This window comes from Rhinolophus hipposideros (assembly GCF_964194185.1).
Source record: "Rhinolophus hipposideros genome assembly, chromosome: X".
In the NCBI taxonomy this organism is placed as follows: domain Eukaryota; kingdom Metazoa; phylum Chordata; class Mammalia; order Chiroptera; family Rhinolophidae; genus Rhinolophus; species Rhinolophus hipposideros.
The window spans coordinates 78,728,963-78,742,383 of NC_138046.1; the positions used below are offsets into that span (position 1 = coordinate 78,728,963).

The 13,421-nt window shown below is 37.7% G+C and overlaps 2 protein-coding genes across 2 annotated transcripts in view; both read right to left on the reverse strand.

Annotated features, from left to right (window-relative positions):
* Positions 1–2,089, reverse strand: part of ATP7A (ATPase copper transporting alpha) — a 132,853-nt gene extending 130,764 nt beyond the window's left edge. Inside the window, exon 1 of the mRNA XM_081043611.1 lies at positions 1,877–2,089. The gene's annotated coding sequence lies outside the window, so the exon portion shown is untranslated. The remainder of the gene's footprint in view (positions 1–1,876) is intronic.
* Positions 2,090–8,194: 6,105 nt separating this feature from the next.
* Positions 8,195–12,909, reverse strand: COX7B (cytochrome c oxidase subunit 7B). Its single transcript, XM_081043412.1, has 3 exons — positions 12,767–12,909; positions 9,666–9,790; positions 8,195–8,396 (listed from the first exon to the last, which is right to left on the reverse strand). The coding sequence occupies exons 1-3, from the start codon at positions 12,807–12,809 to the stop codon at positions 8,319–8,321; spliced, it is 246 nt and encodes an 81-aa protein (XP_080899538.1). The 5' UTR covers positions 12,810–12,909; the 3' UTR covers positions 8,195–8,318.
* Positions 12,910–13,421: the final 512 nt, after the last annotated feature.

The window sequence follows — 13,421 nt, forward strand, 5'->3', positions numbered from 1 at the left end:
CCCATTGGGATGTCAAAACTCTTGATTAAAGTTTGCCAAGTAATTTTAAATACATATACATAAAATCAGTTATAACAAGGATTTATAAAAAAGGAACGTATTGCCTCAGAACCCTCATAGAAATAAAGGCTGTAGTGTGGTAGTTGAGGGTTATTTTTGCGTCTCTCTGTTTCTCTCATTTTCAAACAAATTTTACTGTTTCTGTATGCATTTTTCAAAGAAAAACAACCTTCTGCATTAGAGAGCAGAGATGTTAACCTATCTTCTGGAGGGATTAGTGTTTAACACTACCTAGAGGCCACAAATCACGAGCTTTCTAAGACTATGATGGGAACAGAATAGTTTCAACCAGGTTAAGCAGACCAACAGAAAAATCAATTTGGAGGAGAAAAAGAAATGCAAAAATTCCTTGGGGAAAAACTTCTGGCTTTAAACAATGCTGTTCTTCATTCCCAGCAATTTAAAAAATGATTCCAAATTATATTTTGACACAACACTCAATCAGAATTAAAGTATATACATCAAGCTTTACATTTTTTCTCTTTTAGATAGGAGCTTACATTTAGAATTCAATATCGTACATTAATAGAAGTTTTTGTCATTTCATGACTTTTTCTCTATATAAGTTTTTTTATTGGCTGGAGGGTAGTTGGATATTGTTGTAAGCTTATCAGTTTTGTATTCTATATATATTTTTTCTTTTAACCAGTAAAATCTTGGAAGATGTGGCTGTGTTAGAATGTGACACACAATGTGTTGTTCAATGTCCTGCATCTTTCTAGTCCCCAGGCCTTTGCTCACATTATTTCTTCTACCTGGACTGCCCTACTCTACAAAACTAAATCCTATCCATTTTTCAAGGTCCAGTTCATATGCTCCCTTCCCTGCAAGTCATAACACTTTCTGTTTCTAATACACAATATTAGTGAGATTAAAAGGGTGCATCAGTCTTTCCTAATACATTGAGACCCTCCTGTACAAGAAAACCCTCTCGTCTCATGACTGTAGACACAAGAAAGTTTGAACGATAAAAAAAATAGTATCTCAGTTCAAAATATCCTTTAAAAAGGATGAGATAAGCAGCCTAGTTATTTGATCAGTGGGGCTGCTAGAACCCACTGTATTCATAACTGAATTCAACTAACTGGAATGCACACTCTTTTGATGCCAAATACTCTAGTCTATTCCTTGTGGGTGCCCTCTACCACTTCCCACACCTCAGTATCCCCTAATTCAATGTTCTGCACACATTAAGTCTCAATACAAAACCATAGTACTGTAGATGAAGAGGCTGTAATTAAAACAAAGATGAGATGCTGAAAAATATTGACCCGTGAAACGGTAAGAGTTGTCAGTGCTTAATATAACCTCACCGTCTACAACAAAAAGTGACAAAGATGTCACAGGGTGCAACAAGGATGGCGAGTAACTTTACTAGGAAAGAGGCAGAATGAACAAAACGAAATAGAAACAAGAGCATTCTCTCGGTTTAGCTTATGCTTCCAGACCGAGGGAAGCAGCAAAATAATTTGTTGTATTATTTCATTAATAATGGTGATCAGTCTACGTGACTTCCAATACCGGGCACAGACCTGTACCTTCAATTAATTAGGCAATAACATAGGCCACGGATGATCAAGACACTTCCCCAGGAGGGTCCAAGAAAGTGACACAGGTCCGGACCTAATCTCCCCATCTCTAACCCCTGTAAGGGGAGATAAAACAGGAGTGTTGTAAATACTGGAGTTGTGAAGAAGTGAGTTTGGAGACTGCCCCAGATTAGAATGACCTTCTCGCCACACTCGGTAGTATAGACTGACAGTACAGAACACCCCTCCAGTAGAAGGGGACGACGGGAAGCCTATACAGGACTTACCTGGTTTTTCTGTCCTACGGTTAAACCTTCGGAGCTACGCAGCCCGTGGCAGCGACAAATCCACACGCGCGGACTCCAATCTTACAAACCGAAAGAGGTCATAGAAGTGGCGGCGGCTGTAGCTGCGCTGGTGGTGGTGATGGTGGCGGCGGCGGTGGCGGAGGCGGCGGCGGCAACTCCTCCCTCCGCTGCTTCTCTTCCTTCACACCCCCCACCCCCCTCCCCCGCCGCCGCCGGGCAGGCTGCCTTTACCCCTCCCTCCCTCACTCCCCCCACTTCCGGGTGATGCCAGGCCGGAAGTAGGGCTGGCGAGGCGGAGAGAGGGACAAGTCACGTGAATGAGAATGCGAGAACTGCAGTCAAGCTTCTCCCATCCTCTGGTGTCCCCTGGCTGACACGCAGTCTTGGGAGGAAGTCTTTCTTTTTGGTGCTGCAGAGCCCCTTTCCCTCAACTCACCAAAACCGAAACAAAACAAAATCCCTTGGTGCTGCAGAGCCGCCTTCCCCCAGCTCACCAAAACCGAAACAAAACAAAAACCCCACCCAAACCTGCGTCATCTGTAGTTTCCTAATCTCCAGCCAAGAAGTACCCTCCTTGTAAATCATCTTCGCCATAGCTCAGTCTTTCCCAGCGTGAAATTAATGTACTTCTGTTAGACTATAGCTTTTAACTCCAGATGTAAATGCCAGAACTGCGAGCTTGCCTTCATCCCTCCATTGAAAAATGATCTCAAAAAAATTTTAATTAAATGATACATGTATTAATTAATACTTTTAAATTCATAATCTTTATGTGAGTGTGTGGGAGTTAGGGCAGGGATCTCACCTCACACTACCTTCACATCACCATTCCAAGCTCTGAATCGTTTCCACATTTATTCTTTCATTTATCCATCATGTAAAAACCTAGAGGATCCCAAGGATGCAAAAAATATTGACGAATCTATCACTATGAGTTTTAGATAGAAATAAGATGCATAAAATACAGCAACACAATGCAATAAATAAGTGGTACATAAATCATTTGAGAAAAATGTATTATTTTATTCCTTTTTCCCAATTTGACTTTTTAAAAACCAGCAAAATCCTAGGATTTTTAAAACTATGAACATTAACAGAGGGAGAGGCTTCATCTCACTAATTTCTAATAGACACATGGTCTTTTCATATTTCCTTTCATTAAACATCTATAAGATGTAGGAGAAAGGGCAGCCGATTAGCCTAGTTGGTTAGAGCTAGGTTAGAGAGCTCTTAACAGGGTTGCGGGTTCAATCTCCACATGAGCCACTATGACATACACCCTCCACTAGACTGAAACAACTACTTGCCTTGGAGCTGATGGGTCCTGGAAGAACACACTTAAAAAAAGAAAAAGATGTAGGAGAAAATAACAGGATTCTTTATATTTTTAAGTGGAACCATTTGAACCCAGTTTCCACAAAAAGAGTATCAAGTCTAATGTTGTGAAACTCAAAATAGTACACAAATGCAAATATTAAACAAATTAATATTTGTAAAAAGGCTTAGAAAAGTGTCTGGCACACAATAAGCATATATGTGTTAAATAAAATAATTTCCATCTTATCTGTTGTCAAATTCCTATTAAGCCTCGACAGGCAACACTTAAAATTGTACACAGATCTAAATTGTAGGTCTACAATTAAGTATTTCAGAAGGAATTATTCCTTCTCCCCCCCTACACCCATCCACATAAATACAAAATTAGCTTCAGGACTCCTTACTTTCCAGGACAGTATGTTGCACGAGTTGTCAATGTGCACATATTATTCTGCACAATATTATTTCAAATGAGCTTTCAAATAGAAGGGAATGTCTTCAAGAAGTAATCAGGTTTTCTGGGAATGAATAGTTATAGGTGCCCCAAAAATGCTTAAAAGTGGTATTAATATCTCCAATAAAATTAATAGTCATGGGGGAGAACTCAACATCAATGCCTCTACCATGGTACCTAGTTCTAGATAAGTTTAATGAATTTAAAAGAACAGAATATAACCGCTAAAATAATTGTTTTAGAGTCAAATTAAGAGTGGAATTTATGACATTCACTGTAATTTAGAAAAATACTTTATAACCCTACAATAAATAACATTTAAAGGACTGGCAATGCTTCTAACACAAATCACCCAAATTCTTCACACATACAGATTTTTGATGGGGAGACTAATTTGACAACCTTTCTACTCTAGATATTATTAAAACTCTCTAAGCAATGTGTTACAGGATAAGTTGAGTGCATTTGTGAGAGGCTAAAACTTTGAGTACTCTAGGAAAACTGCAAGGTCAGAATATTGTGATGGCAAAAAATAATTTGGACTTAAACTACTGCTTCAATTCTGGTAGTGGCCATGGTAGTTTTAGGACAAAATTAACTACCCAGTTAAGTTTTAAATTTGTTCAATGATGCCCACCAGGTTTTATCACACAAAACAACATATATGCTGGCAGGGGCAGCCAGATGGCTCAGTTGGTTAGAGCACGAGCTCTGAACAGCAGGGTTGCCGGTTCGATTCCCACATGGACCAGTGAGCTGCGCCCTCCATAGCTAGATTGAAGACAACAAGCTGCCACTGAGCTCCCAGAGGGGCGGCCGGATGGCTCAGTTGGTTAAAGTGCGAGCTCTCAACAAGGTTGCCGGTTCAATTCCCACATGGGATGGTGGGCTGTGCCCCCTGTGACTAAAGATTGAAAACGGCAACTGGACTTGGAGCTGAGCTGCGCCCTCCACAACTAGATTGAAGGACAACAACTTGGAGCTGATGGGCCCTGGAAAAACACACTGTTCCCCAATATTCCCCAATACAAATTTATAAAACAAACAAACAAAACATATATGCTGGCAATGGTTTTAAATGTCATATGTATTTCTTTTTGCTTATCAGAATAGCTGACAATTATCACTTACCTGACAGAAGTGGTACAAATCACTGAAAATTACCACCAGTCCTTGAAAATTCTTAGTGCCAATTCGGTAATGAAAAGGTAAATAATCTAATGGAAGGTTGAAACTTCCTTAAAGACAAGTTTATTTTGCTTATGTCTCAGGCATTTGAACACTTCAGTCTTTTTCAACATTCATGCTAGATATACAGTGTTCATTCAAATTTTATCAAATAGTGGCACTATATAGTTACCAATCTTGCAACCTATTTGTTTTACAGCGACATTCACATTCTTTTTTTTACTCAAACTATGAAATTACTGGCTTTGGTGCATTTAATAAGGAAACAGGACCCATTGCCATGAGACCACTCTTCTAGTTCAGACATACCTAGTTTTATTGTGTTTTGTTTTCCAGACATTGTGCTGTTTACAAATTGAAGGTTTGTGAAAACCTGGCGTCAAACAAATCTATCAGTGCCATATTCCAACAGCATTTGCTTACTTCTTGAATGTATGCCATATTTTGGTAATTCTCGCAATGCTTCAAACTTATTCATTGTTATTGTATCTGTTACAGTGATTTGTGATCAGTGATCTTTGATATTACTATTGTAATTGTCTCGGGGATCCACAAGCCATGCCCAGATAAGACAGTGAACTTAATAAATGTGTGTTCTGACTGCTCCATCCACCAGTCATTCCCATCTCTCTCCCTCTATTCAGGACTCCCTATTCCCCGAGACATGACAATATTGAAACTAGGTCAATTAATAACTCTACACAGGCCTCTGGATGTTCAAGTGAAATAAAATCACACGTCTCTCACTTTAAATCAAAAGCTAGAAATGATTATGCTTAGTGAGGAAGGCATGTTGAAAGGTGAGATAGACCACAAGCTAGGCTTCTTGTGCCCAATAGTTAGCCAAGATGTAAATACAAAGGAAAAGTTCTTGAAGGAAATTAAAAGTGCTACTCCAATGAACACACAAATAAGTGGAACAGCCTTATTGCTGATATAGGGACACAGTTGTGGTCTAGATAGATCAAACCAGTCACGTTTTTTCTTAAGCCAAAGTCTATTCCAGACAAAAGCCCTAACTCTCTTCAGTTCTTGGAAGGCTGAGAGAGGTGGGGAAACCACAGAAAAGTTTGAAGCTAGCAGAGGTTGGTTCATGTTTAAGGAAAGCTGTCTCCATACATAAAGTGCAAGGTGAAGCAGCAAGTGCTGATGTAGAATTTACAGTAAGTTATCCAAAAGATCTAGCTAATTAATGAAGGTGGCTACACTAAATAAGATTTTCAATGTAGACAAACCACCGCTTTTCCCTGAAAATAAGACCTAACCGGAAAATAAGCCCTAGCATGATTTTTCAGGATGACATCCCCTGAACATAAGCCCTAATGCGTCTTTTGGAGCAAAACTTAATATAAGACCCAGCCTTATTTTCAGGGAAACACATTATATTGGAAGATGTCATCTAGGACATTCATAGCTAGAGAAGTCAATGTTTGCCTTTAAAGGAGTGGATGACTCTCTTGTTAGATGCTAATGCAGCTGGTGACTTTAACTTGAAACCAATGCTCATTTACCATTTGAAAATCCTAGGACCTTTAAGAATTATGCAAAATCCACTAGGCCTGTGCACTCTCTGAATGGAACAAAGCCTGGAAGACAGCATACCTGTATACAACATGGCTTACTGAATATTTTAAGCCCATGTCGCTGCTCAGATCAAAAAGATTTTCAAAATATTACTGCTTAGTAATGGAGATGCACAAGGTTAATAGTTTTCATGCCTGCTGTAGCCCATGGATGAAGGAGTGATTTCGACTTTGAAGTCTTATTATTTAAGAAACAAATTTTGTAAGGCTCTGTCATAGATAGTGATTCCTTTGATGGATCTGGGCAGCCAATTGAAAACCTTCTGGAAAGGATTCACCATTCTAGATGCCATTAAGAACATTCGTCATTCGTAGAAGAGGTAAAAATATCAACATTAACAGTTTGGAAAGTTTATTCCATCCCTCATGGATGATTTTGAGAAGATCCAAGATTTCAGTGGAGGAAGTATGTGCACATTTGGTGGAAATAGCAAGAGAACTAGAATTAAAAGTGGAACCTGAAGATATGCCTGAATTGCTCCAATCCCATAAAATTTTAGTGGATGAGGAATTGTTTCTTACAGATGAGCAAAGAAAGGGGTTTCTTGAAATCTTTGTTGTGATGTTCACTTTATTGTGGTGTAGAACTCAGTACCTCCAAGGTATGCCTATATTTCACGTAATAAGTAAAAAAATTTCTAATGTTTAAGAATAAATCCTTATCTACATCAGGTAAATTTGGAGATCCCTAAGAGCCACTTAACCGATAATAGTATCACATAAATGAATTTTAGAAATCTCTAATTTAGCTAATAGAGATAGAATACTCGACTAAAATTCCATTTTCTGCTTCCTTGAGCTCCATCAACAAACTACTACATGAGGCTTACTTTATAGCCTTTGGCCAAGGAAGTAATAAAGCATATGGCGTAGATATCATGTTTTCTTCGGTTAAAATCTTACATATAAAATCCAATGTCAGTTATACTGAAATCAGAATAATCCACAAATCCAAAAGTTGGTATAATTACAGAAAGTCAACAGCAGAAGTCACTGATTATAGATACGTGAAAAACTGTATTTGACAGATCCTTTCATTAATATCATCATAAATATCACAAATAAATATGCTGAAAAATCTAAAGGTCTAATTAAGATAAATGTGCCAAGGGAACCAAGGAGCTAGCTAGTTTTCAGACATCCTAGGAGTATATTTGATAGGACCACTCTTACCATAGGTCTGGTGGCACCCTTAGTTCTCTTGGCAGGGGTGAAAATGACTTAATAATGTCAATTCCAAACACAAAAATAAATGGGAGGTAGAAAGTAGTAGGCATGACCAAGATCTGAATTTTAGCTCAAAGATGACCAAAAATAACTGTGATGAATTATTCTTGAACTATAATTTCAGCCTACTAAAGTCGACTTCCAGGTGAGAGCCAAATTCTCTTTTCACACTACCTCATACAGAAAAGCTATTTAGGGCAGCCGGATGACTCAGTTGGTTAGGGTGTGAGCTCTTAACAGAGTTGCTGGTCCAATTCTCACATGGGCCAGTGAGCTGCGCCCTCTACAACTACACTGAAAAGGATTTAACTTGGAGCTGAGCTGCACCCTCTACTAGATTGAAAAGGACAACTTGACTTGGAGCTGATGGGTCCTGGAAAAACACACTGTTCCCCAATATTCCCCAGTTTAAAACAAAAAAGCTTTTTAAAAAGTTGTATGGTGTTTAGATTTTAGTATCAACACAAAGGTGAAATAAATGAAAAGTGATCAAGCTTGGTTTCATTCACAAAAGAAACAAACCTACAATGAAGGTTTCAAATGCACTTTATTTCTTCAATCATGCCATATTTTAATGGCTACACGGTGCTTTCACTTGGCATCAATTAGGAGTTGGTTTTGAAACAATTCAGTATTATGCCAATTGGGATGATTACTGATCTCGCCATTCCTTTGGGGTGACTCTGCCAACAGGGGACAGGTTCCATTCTATTCCAATTTGTGTTGCTGTCTGTAAGAATTAAAATGCTGTCAGTTATGTATGTTTAAACCAGAGTCCGATCTCCCTTAAAGACTATTTCTTAAAAGTGACAAAGTTATTCTGCTCTATAGGTTAAAAACACACAGAAACTCACCTGGCATATAGAGCCCTCCATGTCAGCAAACCTAATTACTATCCTAATTCTCAGAGCAATGCTGTTCAATAGAATTTCCTGAGATGAAGGTAATGTTCTATCGGCACTGGGCAATACAGTAGCCACTAGCCACATAAGGTTATTGGGCAACAGAAATGTAGCTAGTACGACCGAAGAACTGAATTTCTCATTTTATTTAATTAACTCAAGTTTACATTTCACATTTTTATACTATCTCCTCAAAATGTTGCTTCACTCAACCACAACTACCTAAATACTGCCAAAGAGCACTTTTGTAATACCCCTTTATGAATGAGCACTTCACCTCCAAAAGTGCCCAGATTACACATTTGTTCAACATCTGTTTACTCTTCTAATTAAGTCACACACTTATTTTAATAGTATATCTGATTTCAGGAACCAAGAATCAAGTGTCTTTGTTTATTAAGGCAAGGGTTAATTCATATCTTTTAAAATCAATTTATGTATTTATTGTAACATCAAAACTCTTACTTTTAACCAGCAAGTAGTGACAAGTAAATTATTAAATGCAAGATGCAAAGAAAAACCCACTAAATTATTGAAAGGAAGCTACTTTGTAGCTCATCCTTCAGAATTGTTGTATTCAGCTCTGAGAGCAGAATTTAGAAAAAAAAACTAATTAAATGAAGGAAAGTGACCCAAAATGGAGAAAACCCTGGAAACGATGTAACACAAATGACTGACAGAACTAAGGATGCTTATTTAATCTGAAAGAGAAGATCCAGGATACATAGCAATTTTCTAACATCTAATGGTTGATACATGGAAATGAGATCAGAATTTCTGTGTTGCAATGGAATGATGGGTAGAATAGGGAGGCAGATTTTAACACAACATATGATCCTTTTAAACAGCTATACAACATGGAAAGGGCTACCTTGTGATCTAGTACACAACTTGTTATTGGAAATGTTATGAACAGATGATGGATGAATGCTAAATGTTGAAAGAAATTCCTGCACTGGGTGGATGATTGTATTACAAAATCTCTCAAGTCCCTCCCAACTAGAAATGTACACTGCCATGTAAAAACATTTTAAATACATGAGCTAAATGGGAATAAAAAACATCTAAACCAGAAATTATCAATCAATAGTACTTACATATGTCCATGTAGCAACACAGAAAGTGACTCCACTAGCTAAAACAGCATTACCATATTTGTCATGGAAATCAGGTGTCCGTTTCTGGTGAATCTGCCTTGCCATTGTTTGCTGAATACTTCGAGCTTAAAGAAAAAAATATATATATGGAAGCATATTCAAGAATTATCAGAAAAGATAACATATGTAATTGATATTGCCAATCTGGAAAACCAACGAAGTTAACTTTTACAGTACTATGCAGTTCAATAAAATGTTAAAAAAAAAACCATATTGTAGCTAAAAGTATCATACTTTGAAAGGCAACAAAAATTAGATGAATCGACAGATGGTTAGATGCATAATAAAACAAATATAGCAAAATGTTAATTGTAGAATCTATGTGGTGGATATGTAGATTTTCATACAATTATTCCAACTTTTCTGTATGTCTCAAAGTTTTCGTAATAAAATGTTGAGGGGGAGGTAAAGAACAGGTGATGTCAGTAACATTCTCTACAAATTGGTATTTGTATAACCTCCTATTCATTAATTTCAGTATTTATGACCTAAATTTTCACTAGTTTACTTAGCAGTGATCAACAACTTACAATATAAAGGGAAAATAAACTCAAAATAAACTTCAAATTAAAGCACAGTAAATGTTTATGGCCTTAAAATTACAAAAAAAAAAAACCCTCCAAATACTAATCTTGACTTTTAAAAAATTACTAATCACCACGCTAAAAGAAATGGAGTATGTGAAAAGGTGTAAGACACAGACCCTGTCGTCAGGTACCTTCCAGTCTAGAGGACATCAGACATGTAGGCAAATCACTATACTACGAGGAAGTAGAATGCTAGCTAAGCACTTTGAATAGCACGTAGGATTTGGCTCTGTAGATGTGGGAAAGAGGAATCTGAAAAAATGCAGAGAGAAAAATCCCAGTGTACTAGAAAACCAATTTCATTTGGTTCAAGGACAGGTTGTATAGATAAGTAATAGGGGGTAAAACCAGAAAGGATCATGAAGGGCCACTTTTTTTGGTAGAGGTAAAGGTTTGAGCAGAATGACATTAAAACTGCTTTTACTATTATTTTAGTAAGAGTTTTCAAACTGCCTCTGGAGGCACTTAGGAGGGCTTGGGAAAGAGCAAAGACTGGAAAATGCGTATTTCCAGCTGTTTTTTCTTTTATAGTTTCCATTTTTATTATTTTTATCTTTTATTTTTCAATTACAGTTGACATTCAATATTGTATTATTTTCAGGTATAAAGCTTAGTGGTTAGACATTTATATAACTTACAAAGTATTCTCCTCCAGAAGTCTAGAACCCACCTGACACCATACATAGTTATTATATTATTGACTATATTCCCTATGCAGCACTTTACATCCCCATGGCTATTCTGTAACAGCCAATTTGAATTTCTTAATCCCTTCACCTATCCCCCCCAATACTCCTCCCATCTGGCAACTATCAGTTTGTTCTCCGTATCTGAGTATTTCTGTTTCGTTTGTTCATTCCAGCTGTTTTTTAATTTCCCTCCAATCTAGGTAACAGGTCCTTATTGTTTTAGGGCCTCAAAAAGGTACTTAAGTATGTACTAATGGAAAGCATATTAAAAGTTGTTATGACACAGTTGTTGTCCTTTCAGTCTTAGTTGTGGAGGGCACAGCTCAGCTCCAGGTCCAGTTGCCTTTGCTAGTTGCAGGGGGCACAGCCCACTATCCCTTGTGGGAGTCGAGGAATTGAAGTGGCAACCTTGTGGTCGAGAGCCCACTGGCCCATGTGGGAATCGAACCGGCAGCCTTCGGAGTTAGGAGCATGGAGCTCTAATCGCCTGAGCCACCGGGCCGGCCCAATGGTTTCTTCTCTTAACTGCCTTAAATTTTTTTCACCTTTAGTCACACTTGGGCTGAGCAAATTTACAAACATTTCATAATATATTCTGCTCTAGAGCAGTTAAAATTTGTTAATTCCCCATTGAAAAACAAAATAAAAAAACAGGAGAAAAAAAACCCTTTCCTGAGTTACAACAAGGCCCTACCTGCTCAAAGGACAAAGAAATTAAGATTACCAAACAATTCTGAAACATCTCAACACTTGGGTCACTCAAGTAGACTTTTTCAGACCTCTCCTCTGTGACAAGAAATGGTTTAGTTACTACCTATTGTAATCTCATATAATCCTCAAGAAATCTACGAGGTAGGTTTTATTTACTAACCTCCTATTTTAAAAAGGAGGAAAATGAGGTTCAAAGAGGTTAAATAAGTTCCTCCTATGTTAAAGAGTTAAAAGAGGAGGCTTTGGGATTACAAGAAAACAGTCAAAAAACAGTCGCACAACTATTTTTTTGTTTTTTGTCAAAGCTGCTTTGAGTGTTCAGAACACAATCTAGTAATACCACCAATTACTCTATAAACTAAAAATAAGATAGCTAAAGAAGCTAAACGATAATTGCTTATGGTCACTTTCATTGTCAAAAAAAAAACTGTTCACTTTACTCAAGGTCACCTAGAGTGCAAACCAATCATGGAAACAATTTTTTTCTTTCCAGTCTAGTGCATTCTCAATACATAACGCTGGTCTCAAAATGTCCCTGTACCTGCCTAACTTAGATAAGAAAAAAAAAATGACCACAATTGCTTTCGGGGCAACTAATAACCAACAAATAGCATAAAAGCTGCAGGGGTACCATTTAGGTTGTCTCCCAGCGATGAAACCAGATGAAGAGCTAGATTTAGTTTCCTTCCGTTACGATTACAGGAATTGGAGAGGAGACTTCTATTTTGGGTAAATGTATCCCCAAAGCTGAATTTAACGAAATTACTTAACAAGAGGTGTCCACCAAGCGTGTTCTTCCCCGAAATCGTTAGGTTAATGAATTTAAAAAGGAGTAGCTTATGACTCCGGTAACAGAGAGCTGTGAGCCGCAACAGAAACACTGGATAACTAAGCTAACGCTAAGGACATTTTCCCAATTGCTTGGGGCAAGATGGGAGACTAAGCATTTAGAATTAGAAAATAGGGATACAAGTGGAGAGACGGGTCATGAGCGACCACGAGGACAAATGTATAAAAGGCAGTTGGAAATTATTTGCGCACAATTTTTGCTCACCTGGGAGACGACTTAATGCATTTTTGGCCAAGGGAAACATCATGAAGCCGTAGCCTGAAGACAGAACTGCGGTAGATGCAGCTGCTGGTTTGTTGAACTTCACGTCAAATACCCTTGCAAACAGCCTTGAAAAACAAAATGGCTTTGGGCAGGGCTCTTTAATGAGATTAATGAAATCTCGCGAGTCCTGAACAACCAATAGAAATCGTAACCTTCTTTACAGCACGGAAGGCTAAGGCTTTTTGGGAAATGTAGTTTCAAGCTTTATACATGATGTATAATGATATTTTACTGAAGAATCACACACACACACATACACACACACACACTTTGAACATAGATTTAGGGCTCCTAGAGGAGCTCGATTGTGTATGCTTGATGTTTCCTGGTAATTAGATTCAGTTTATGTACTTCTGACAGGAATACTATGTAATTGATGTGTTCTTAGGACACCTTATCAGGAAGCATATAATACTAGATTGCCCCCCCAAAAAATGTTAGATTGACCTATTACTGGTAATTCCAATTTTAATCATTCGATAAGAGTGACTTCCAAGTTCCTTTACTATAAAGTTACTGTTTTTCCCCTTGTAATTAATAAGTAATGTGAAGAATACATTGAGACTATGTAAATATCCTTCATCAAATTTGCACC

What these genes read in the sequence shown, in the direction of transcription:
- COX7B (XM_081043412.1), bottom strand. Translation starts at nt 12,809, where the DNA reads ATGATGTTTCCCTTGGCCAAAAATGCATTAAGTCGTCTCCCAG. An exon ending in TGCATTAAGTCGTCTCCCAG is followed by an intron (nt 9,791 to 12,766) that starts GTGAGCAAAAAT and finishes TTTTTCTTTAAG; the next exon opens with CTCGAAGTATTCAGCAAACA. An exon ending in GTGTTGCTACATGGACATAT is followed by an intron (nt 8,397 to 9,665) that starts GTAAGTACTATT and finishes TAATTCTTACAG; the next exon opens with ACAGCAACACAAATTGGAAT.